Source organism: Gobio gobio, assembly GCF_949357685.1.
Source record: "Gobio gobio genome assembly, chromosome: 2".
NCBI lineage: Eukaryota > Metazoa > Chordata > Actinopteri > Cypriniformes > Gobionidae > Gobio > Gobio gobio.
The window spans coordinates 53,306,653-53,317,620 of NC_137098.1; the positions used below are offsets into that span (position 1 = coordinate 53,306,653).

The 10,968-nt window shown below is 40.9% G+C and overlaps 1 protein-coding gene across 1 annotated transcript; it reads right to left on the bottom strand.

Annotated features, from left to right (window-relative positions):
• Positions 1-5,138: 5,138 nt before the first annotated feature.
• syt4 (synaptotagmin IV) lies at positions 5,139-10,326 on the bottom strand. Its single transcript, XM_079841569.1, has 4 exons — positions 9,983-10,326; positions 8,458-9,320; positions 7,319-7,439; positions 5,139-6,243 (listed from the first exon to the last, which is right to left on the bottom strand). The coding sequence occupies exons 1-4, from the start codon at positions 10,014-10,016 to the stop codon at positions 5,933-5,935; spliced, it is 1,329 nt and encodes a 442-aa protein (XP_079697695.1). The 5' UTR covers positions 10,017-10,326; the 3' UTR covers positions 5,139-5,932.
• Between the last annotated feature and the right edge of the window lie 642 nt (positions 10,327-10,968).

The window sequence follows — 10,968 nt, forward strand, 5'->3', positions numbered from 1 at the left end:
CTTTTATTATGCTTATGCTGCAGTCGGCGCTTCCGCTCTTTTCGTTGTGCATGTGGGGTAACGCAGTGCTGTTTTACATGGTTAAAACAATCATACTAAATGCATCGTTATAGTGGATACAGTGTTTGAAAGTTGGCTGGTATGAGAGACTTGTTGCACTTTGCAGTAATCTAGATCGATATTAGAATATCATATTTATAAAAACAGGATGACAAAATCACTGTTGTTAAATGACATGCAATTAATTTTAAAATATATTGTATATTACGCTAAGTTAGCCACTTGACAAAATAGTGTTGTCTCTGAGGCATGGTAAAAACGTTACTCACAGTGAATTACAAGCGATTAAACCGTGTGTTGCGCCGTATAACAATGATTCGTTTTCTGTTAATACATGTATATCCAAACAGTTGCTCGCCTGTCTAATAAAATACATACTATATTAAAACGTCTTTGGTGTTTCCATGGTTTCTATGGAAATCAAGGGTAGCGCGGATATGAAGTATACAATAGCTGATTTCTCTTTATTTAAACATTGTTGGAAACGTTTGGGATGATGCAAGGACACAGGTCAACAAAATATATAACATTGTTCTAGTGGTTTTTGGATATTTTAAACAAATAATCGTGCCTGTACTGTAAAAATTACAACCCATGCAGGGCCACTGAAAACCAAAGTGGCATATTTTAGAGAACTAACTGCATATGTGTGCACACCCCAAAACTAAAACTTAGTTGAAGCACCTTTTGATTTTATTACAGCACTCTGTCTTGACTTGGAAATATTTTCATACTCTTCTTTGCAAAAATAACACTCTTCAATACCCCCCCCCCCACACACACACACATATTTACATATTTTCTAGCAAAAATAGAACAACGGATAGTACTTGTAGATTTTATGCACAGATGCAACAGTACCAACACAAACACAGTGTGCCGTCAGTGATTTTTACCAATACTTTAAGGCACTGCTGTGTGTGTGTGCTCTTCAGTCTGTATCACAGTGGTCCTTTTTTCATGTGGTTTAATCTTATTTTCATCTATTTAATAATTTATATCTTCATGAGACAGACACTGGCTGCTCTGAATACCAAAAAGTCAGAGACCCAACCTCACGTGCCTCCATCTCTCTCACATCTCCCTAATATATCATCTGCTTCCTCCGTCAAACATGCTGCTTGGTTGGCAGATTCAGTGTTCTCTCCTTTTTTATCTCTTTCTAATTCTTTCCCTTTGCCTTTATCTCTCTCCCTCTCTTTCTGTCTATCAGTTTACGACTATTTCAGTTCTAGCTGTTCTCCAGCCAGAAAACCATCCTCTTCCACTTCTATTTCTTTCATGTTCTCTCACACTTTTAAGTTCCTCCCTCCCCAGTTTAATTTTATGCTTTATTGGCAAGGCAAATTAATGTGTATTTTGTGTTGTCACAGAACAGTTTAGACAATAGCCTCCTTGCGTCATTCACTCTCTCTCTCAGCCAGGAGACAGCAATCCTTCATTTGTCGTTTCATGAAACACTGCCTCATTTAAAATGCATTTCCATTACATCTAAGCACTATAAAAAATCCCAGCGCGCACGGGCACACACACACACACACACACACACACACACACACACACACACACACAAACACACACACACACACACACACACACACACACACACACACACACATAAACGTCTGAGCTGATTCACAGCTTGACATTGCAGCTCCCGCAGAGCTGGACTGGACAGGGTGGGGATTTGTGTCTAACTGCAGGAGGTGGTCTCTAATGTGGACATTGCTGTTTTTTTTTTCAGATATTAGCATTGTTCCAAAACCCAGTGAGGTGCAGATGTTAAAGATAACAGCCTTCTACACTATTGCCAAAAGTATCTGGACACCCCTCCAAATCATTGAATTCAGGTGTTCCAATCACTTCCATGGCCACAGGTGTAAAAAACCATGCACCTAGGCATGCAGACTGTTTCTACAAACATTTGTGAAAGAATGGGTCGCTCTCAGGAGTGAATTCAAGCGTGGTACCGTGATAGGTTGCCACCTGTGTAATAAGTCCATTCATGAAATTTCCTCACTACTAAATATGGGCAGCATTAAGGGCAGCATTAAGAAGAGGGATGACGCACGGCTTGACAAGCTGGTGAAGAAGGCTGGTTCTGTGATGGGTGTTGAACTTGACTCCTTAACAACTGTGGCAGAGAGGAGGACCCTTAGCAAGCTTTTGTCCATTGTGGACAATGTCCATCACCCACTGCATAGTACCATCTCTAAGCAGAAGAGCACCTTCAGCAACAGGATGCTGTCCCTGTCCTGTTCTACACATCTTTTGTTCCTCAGGCAATACAACTTTTTAATTCATCATTTTGAGCCGCTTGTCTTGTCTATGTTTGTTTTACTGTTTTAATTGTTACTTCTGTCAGGTCCATTAAGTCAAGAACACACAAACAATAATAATAATTAAGATTTTTTATTGAATAGATTGCAAACAAGTTGATGTTCCTGAATTGAAATTTGGCGGTATGGCTCTGTTCAGAGAGTCCTCTGACCTTTCATGAGCACCATGAAATAGCAGAGAGTCAGAGGACAGCAGCAGCAGTTTAGGACTGAGAGCTAAAATATCCCCCTGTGAACAGAGCAGGCAACATGACAAAAGCAAAATGCCACGTTATGCATAAGGAGGAGCTGGGGAGGTGGCGGGCAGCAGTAGCGAGCAGCAAGCATGTATGAGCAAACCGAATGTGCTTTAAATAGGGCGCCTTGTTTGAGCTTTGGCCATTGAGCAGCGAGGGGAGTTAACCAGCTAATGCAGCTCAGCTGAAGCAGATCAGCTGGAGCAGATCAGCTGATGGGACAGTGTTGTTACAAATAACATAGCAGCGTCTTGACTACCTGGCCTGCCAGAACTGACGCTGACGCTCAATTACTGGAAACCTGAATTTCCCTAGTGGATGAATAAAGCATCCATCCATCCATCCATCCATCCATCCCACTGTCAACTGTTAGTGGTATTATAACAAAATGGAAGCAATTGGGAACAACAGCAACTCAACCACATAAAATCACAGAGCGGGGTCAGCACATGCTGAGGTGCACAGTGTGCAGAATTCGCCAACTTTCTGCAGAGTCAATAGCTACAGACCTCCAAACTTTGTATGGCCTTCAGATTAGCTCAAGAACAGTGCGTAGAGAGTTTCATGGAATGGGTTTCCATGGCTGACGAATCACGCTTCTCTGTCTGGCAATCCGATGAACGAGTCTGGGTTTGGCGGTTGCCAGGAGAACGGTACTTGCCTGACTGTATTGTGCCAAGTGTAAAGTTTGGTGGATGGGGGTTATGGTATGGGGGTTGTTTTTCAGGGGTTGGGCTTGGCCCCTTAGTTCCAGTGAAAGGAACTCTTAATGCTTCAGCATACCACAACATTTTGGACGATTTCATACTCCCAACTTTGTGGGAACAGTTTGGGGATGGCCCCTTCCTGTTCCAACATGACTGTGCACCAGTGCACAAAGCAAGGTCCATAAAGACATGGATGAGAGAGTTTGGTGTGGAGGAACTTGAGTGACCTGCACAGAGTCCTGACCTCAACCTAATAGAACGCCTTTGGGATGAATTAGAGCGGAGACTGTGAGCCAGGCCTTCTCGTCCTACGGATTAAGAAAGGGATGTCATTTAAGTTCATGTGCATATAAAGGCAGGCGTCCCAAAACTTTGTGCAATATAGTATGTAGGCAGTAGCACAGCGGTTCCAGTGACTGAGGATCACTTTCTCAGGTGTGCAGAAACTGATGATAGAATCTGAACTCTCTTTTGACATTATTCTCTACTCTTTTTTTTTGCCCAGACAGGTGTGGAGGAAGATCTGTCAGATGGTTTGGTATGTGTGTGTGTAGTGGTCTTTTTGCTGACCTATTCTCTGATATATAACAGCCAACTGATGCATCATTGTGTTGCCTGACATCAGAACCTGCAGTCATCCCATACATTTACTTGCTTGCACAAGACACACACACCTTTTTCACTATTCCTGTCACTTCACAATTTCCCTCTCTCTACCTTTCCTCTCACACATTTCGCTCCTTACCTTAGCTTCACTGTCACTGTGAGATCAACACATTGAAATGATCTTTACTTTTCTCTGTCATGCACACAAACCTCTATGTGATCACACTATTTTCCTTTATCAAAATTCAGTACATGCAATGTCATGTTGATACATTTGACTAAAATCAATAAACATGACACAAGTGTGTGTTTATTTGAGTGCATGTGTGCCATTTTGAATGTGTCTCTCGGCTTCTCTTTTTCTTGTTGCTCTAGAGTTTCATAAGTGTGTGTGTGTGTGAACCTCTTATGAAGTGATTCACTATTTATGGTAAGTGTGGGTGCTCACGGGTGTGCTAACACAATGTGGAGCACTGACACACCAGTACTGGACTAGTGTCAGTAAGTCAATGGCTAGTAATAGAACTTTAGCTCATTTTGCCACAGATCCAAGGAGAAACAAAACGCCCTTCTTGATATTCTAAGCCTTGGCAACCCACCCACAGGTTTTGTGAGGCTAGAGCTCTGATGTCATACATCAAAGGACTCCTGCTGACTGACCTCAAATAAGAAAGGAGGGAGGAAACACACACTATCATTTAAAATAACTATCATAATCTCACCAAGGCTGCATTTACTTGATCAGAAATGCAGTAAAACTTAAAAGACCTGTTTTCTAAAATGTCACATGATCCAGAACTATTAACTAAATTGCCGATTTGCAATCATCAAGAAACATTTGTTGTTATTATCAATGTTGAAAACAGTTGTGTTGCTTATTTTTGCGGAAACACAGAATCCAGGATTCTTTGATGAATAGAACGTCCAAAAGAACGAGATTTGTTTGAAATAGAAATATGTTATTTACTGTCACTTTTGACCAATTTAATGAATCCTTGCTGAATAAAATGATTAAGTTATTCACATTACATCATCTCTCTCTCTTTCTCTCTAATGCTATTACTATTGATTGGCTGTGACGCAAAACCAGTGACTCAGACTTCCTAGTCATCATGGTAAATAACATTAAAATGATCAGATGGAATAAATTTAGATGGACTAAATGACATAGGAGACATACCATATTTTTTCTCAGAACTTGACGTTTTATAGTAATACACATATACATCACTTCCACCGTTGTGCTCACAGCGAAGAGAACAACACTCTGTCTCACACTCCACTGGAACTGAACTAACACACACATACACATTTATATACAGAACACACACAGATACACTCACACACGCTCACATTCACACATGTACGCGCACACTGCATGCGGTCCTGTTCAGTTCGTGCAGTCGTCCTGCTTTAATACATCATTCTCTGCTTGTTTGTGCCTAATTTAGGCTGCTTCCATACCATGTTAACTTACAAAAACGTCAGGCAAAAAATGCAAAAACGAACCAAAGTCGAGAAATCAAGTATAAAAGGAAGAGATTAAATGAGTTTCAACATCTGAATAAACAAAAGATAAAAGCATCTCTTAAAAAATAAACAGGTCATTCCGTTAATTTACATCATCACATTACCAGGATTTTCTTTAATTGTATCGCATGATGGAGTATTATTAACAGTGAGTAGAGAAGAACAGCTATAGCAACATGACATTCGGTACTGCACAAGGTGGTGATCGAACGGGTTTCGAATGAAGCATGAAGAAAAAGCGGCATTGGGCATCTGAGACAGTCTTTGGAATCATTAATTGGCTGGGTTCAGCTGGCGCCTCCCCCTTTAGAAGAAGCCCCACCCCAATGATATGACTGAGATCAGTTGACTGACAGACATTACTCGCGACAAGTCCACAGTTCAAATCCTGCCCACTCAACCATGATTTCCAATGACAGTTCCTGGGCATCTGTCAGCATGGCAACCAGCAGAGCTAGTCTTCGGACAGCGCGTGCCACTTAGCGATCTGTCGGCGCGGGTGGTCGCAGATCTCGCGCCAGTGCTCGCCGGCGGTGCCGGGGGAGGAGGTGCCGAGGAGGAGCCGGCCGATGACAGGTGTACGGGACGTTCTGTCGGAGTCCAGCAGGAGGAGCTCCACGCTGGTGTCTCGCAGGCCGTCTTCCGAGGGCAGGTCGAAAACAAAGAGCTCGTTGAAGACCGGGTTGGGGGCACACTTTTTCACGTGCGTCTTCTTCTTACACACTCGCTTCTTCCCCTGGAACAAGTTCACCTTCACGTAGGGGTCTAAAAAAGATGGGAGAAAGAGAAATAAACAGGGTGAGACAGAAATCAATACGTCAGTCGATGCGCAGGAAATGATACTTGCACACTGGGAGATCACATCTCTGCTGTACAAAGTGTTTCACAAGAGGCAGACACGATGTACTAATCAGGGTTATTATAACTCAAATTAAAACCATTCAAAAAACATTTCCGTTACTTAGAGAAAAAAAAAACTAAAAGTAAACTGAAAAACAAAAACGTAAGCTTATGTTATTTCAGCTAGTTGACAACTCAACATTTACCATTATAGACATTAAAAAAAAAAAAATTCAATAATGAATGAAAAACTAATAAAAATCACAAAACAACAAAATTACTAAAAATGTCAAATTAAAATGAAAATGGAAAAAAAAAAAAAAAACGAATTGTATCTCAATGCTAATAAAATAAAACTGGTACTAATAGAGGCAATCCATCATAACATGTACATAAAATGTTCTATCAACGGTTCTCAAGTTTTGCAAATTTTCAAGGAGTTTACAGGATGACTTAAAATTCTATCTATCTATCTATCTATCTATCTATCTATCTATCTATCTATCTATCTATCTATCTATCTATCTATCTATCTATCTATCTATCTATCTATCTATCTATCTATCTATCTATCTATCTATCTATCTATCTATCTATCTATCTATCTATCTATCTATCTATCTATCTATGCATCCATCCATCCATTTATCCATCTATCAATCAGTCAGTCCGTCTATCTATCTATCTATCTATCTATCTATCTATCTATCTATCTATCTATCTATCTATCTATCTATCTATCTATCTATCTATCTATCTATCTATCTATCTATCTATCTATCTATCTATCTATCTATCTATCTATCTATCTATCTATCTATCTATCTATCTATCTATCTATCTATCTATCTATCTATCCGTCCATCCATCCATCCATCCATCCATCCATCCATCCATCCATCCATAAACTAGACCATATAATAGAGCTAAAGTGCACTATATTAAGCATGGTGCTTTTGCTAATGAGCACTACTATCTGTCCCACACACTCTGACCTCACCTGAGGGTCCGCTGGGGTCAGCCTTGGGCAGGTGACGGGCTTTTAGTACCACCACAGTCAGAGTACTGGTGGTAGACTGATAACACAGGGATAGAAGTAGCTCTCCTCGACCAGCACTCCTCTACAGATAAAGATAAAGATAAAGAAGAAAGACATTTATTAACATGTGCTTGGTCTGGTTTGGACACAATCAGCATCACAAACCTCAAAATGGCTTCTTTAATAATGTCATGTTTGGGCAACTAACCCAAGGCAGGTTAGAGAGGACAACTTCTAAACAGTGCCTTACTGTTACGAGAAACTGACTGTGAAACATTCCCTTGGCACAACACCAATGTATGACTCAAATTATGTGTGAACATGGCAGCATGTTGCCTTGGCAACACATCAGCAGGGTTCTGCGGCTGCCACGGCGATGACTTAGATGTTCTCTCAACCGATGAAGCATAATTATGTGTGTTTAACTATATGCCGTCAAAGTCACCAATGAAACATAATAGCCTTCCTTTCAGCTCAAATGGAGTGAATTCTTATGTGCATAACAGTAAAACTGTTGCCAAAACAAGGTGACGACTTCTGCCCTGTTCACTATTCTTTATATTAGGTATGTGGCCTTCCAAACCCCAAGAGAGACTTTTATGCATGAAGAAAATTGGTGTAGACTCTTTGTGAACATGTTAATACATTTATAATAAACATAAATACTAAGTCAGCCTGTAAAGACAGGGGGAAAAAAGCTGTGTGTGGTCCATTAGAGGGTCAATTAAAAATTAACAACCTGCCTTAAGATGGATGGCAAAGACATTTATTGACCCAAGTGGAAAAACAGACACCATTAATTGTTTTCTCTTTCCAGGCTTGGGTGTGTCAGTGACTGCCCACATTAAACAAGACCAAACTATTGACTGTTTCGAATGAGCTGGAAATGACCTAAAAAGACCTAAAAAAATAATCAAATTCTCTCTCCTCTTCCAAACGTACATGTATGTGCTTACATATTACATTCAGCTGTGCAATCTATGGGAGCATGTCAGAGTATATACACACATATATTATAGGATGTATTATGTGAAGAATGTCATCAGTTGTTACAGAGAAATACAGAAAAAAAATATATATAATTAAAGCTATATTCTTACCCTGACATTCCTTTTAATAATGTCCCGGCTCATGAGGACCCGTCCCTCGGACAAGTCGATGTCAGCCAGAGGAACAAGGGTCTCTCCGATCACTTCATCACGTGAAAAGCGGTCGAAACTCAGTACCATGAAGTGCAAAGCCAGCTGGGAAACTCGTGCATATGGGATTCCGTAGAAGCTGAAGGTCTCGTCGAAGGCCGGGTCCAGAGTCTTCCTCAGTACACGTGTCTTCACCTTATGCTTCTTCTCAGGCAGCAGGGTCAGCTTAATATAGGGGTCAGAGGTCAACGACTGTTCATCCGTGGGGGACAATCCATGTGCTTCCTTGATGTGAACCATGAAAGCTTTCTTCTCGAAGTTGTACTCAACTGAAAAGAAGAGAGTCCCCAGGCCACCCTCCTTGTCCTGAGATTTTTCCACGGCCGGTGTTGGTGTCTGACTGGATAGGATGCTTTCCGGTGTACCAGCCTCCTGGTTACCACACGGTCCAAAGCCTGCTTGAGGAGACGGGATGTCTAGATCTGGGGAACTTCGCACATTCAGTTGGAGGGTTGGTGGCTTGGAGGTAAAGTTTCCATTAAGATCGCGTTTCTCCAGGTCCAGATGGAGCTCTGGTCGCCCACCAGTGGGACTGAGGGTCTGTTTTCCATGGGATTCTGGTGTCTTTTCTCCTCCAAACTTCTTCTTTCCACTCAGGCTCTCGGGATAGATGTCCACACCCTTCAGCATGTGGACAAACTTATAGGGTGGGGTCTTGTTATTGGTCTTGTTGGCTTTGCGCTGACAGCAAATCCATGCAAAGATGGAGACGCTGAAGACCAGGCCAAACACACTCACCACTGCCACACTCACAGGAACCTCCACTATGTATAAAACAGGAAATTGAGAATAATATAATATATATTTATATTTTTTAATAGATATATGTAGTCTTATTGTTGCCGTGAAAAATTAAAACAACTTCAACCAGAAAAGGAATACGGAGAGATTGTATTAAGTTATTTGCATCAGAGGCAAAACAGACAAAAACATGTGTTGATGTTAACAGTTGTTGCAGAAATACAAAAGAATTAGAACTGTAAAATTATGCCCATTTTTTTTTCACCATACCATTTATCAAGTATAAATTTCGATTTGGCTATGAAAGCCTGAGAAGCCACAATAATGTGGTAGTGCAGTAGTGTCTGGGAACATGGAAATTTCCTTTTTCAAGGTGGGTGCAGCATCTCTGTATTGAATTAACTAAAGTGCTCTGTCAGCCTTTTGTCTTTCTCTCAGAAAACAAATACTTTTCAGTGACTATTAAGTAATCGCTGAAAGCTGCTGACAAGCATCTCGGCGCGTTTCAAACATTTTCATACACGAGTGATGTCATAGGCTACTAATAGAGCACGCGCCTATTTATGACTGTGCCCGCGCATCAGAGAAAACTGAGCCACGTTTCCAAAAATGTAATGACAGATCTTTAACCATCCGCACATACGATTTGCTCAGCTATATTGATAAATAACAACAATTTACATACCGAAATGTTCTTCTTCTATCGTCACTGGTGCCATTGTATGCGCGCGCTCTGTCCAAGGTCCTGAAAAGATGCTTCCAGCTCGCGCTGTCTCTCACGATTCTCCGCCGCACGTTACACTCGCTCTTTCGCTTCAGGCGGAGAGAGACACAAGACTGAATTATTTATTGGTTGTAGTAGATTAAAAATGTACGCCTGTTTATTGTGGTTGCAACAAAAAACAACAACAGAATAAGCCAGATTTTCCTCCTTTCCCAGAGGTTTCTTCACACCCGCCCAATTCTGATACTCGCTGCGCTATGAGTGTGCCTGAAAAGCGTCGCCTCCCCAATCCCCTCCCCTCGAGTGAGTTCATCGGTTCTGACGCAGTTCTGACGAACACAGTAGCTGAAATCACTGCCCTGCGCACTGATCGGGCCTGTTCATCATTGCGATTGCCAGGAGTTTACGGCGTGTGTGTTATCAAACGTGTCCAAAGAGGTCCAGGTCAAATGGTCTTCGCTGTGGCTCTATTAACGGGGAGAACTGAGCTGATGACACAATATCATTTTATGTTTTCTGGTCCTGGAAGTGATATTTGATCAAATAATATGGATAATAGAGCAGTATGGCTCCATAAATATCATTTATATATCGTAAACATCTCTGGTTGCACATATAAAAAACTGGTAGTGCATGGACTTGTATGCCAGCAATGTATGCCTATCTGATGTCTTTTAGGCCCTGATTTAGTTCTTAGTTTGGAATTGGTAAAATCCCTGTCATACAGTCTCAGTTTATCATGCTGATCAATGATTCCTTCACATCTTTTTTAATCAATTTGAAGATTTATTTAATATAAGCCCATGATTAACAAATAGGCTAATGTAATCATCTAAAATAGAAAGAGCTCTCACATACCTCATTTTCAGCATTTGAGGAGGTTAACCCAATTATTATATTAAATAATCTAACTGAATTGAAATGATTCAAAATGGAAGCTTTTTTAT

Coding starts and splice junctions, on each gene's coding strand:
- syt4 (XM_079841569.1), bottom strand. CDS start 10,016: ATGGCACCAGTGACGATAGAAGAAGAACATTTCG. Junction 9,321..9,982: donor GATAGAAGAAGAACATTTCG/GTATGTAAATTG, acceptor TTTTATACATAG/TGGAGGTTCCTGTGAGTGTG. Junction 6,244..7,318: donor TGACCCCAGCGGACCCTCAG/GTGAGGTCAGAG, acceptor CATCTTTTTTAG/ACCCCTACGTGAAGGTGAAC.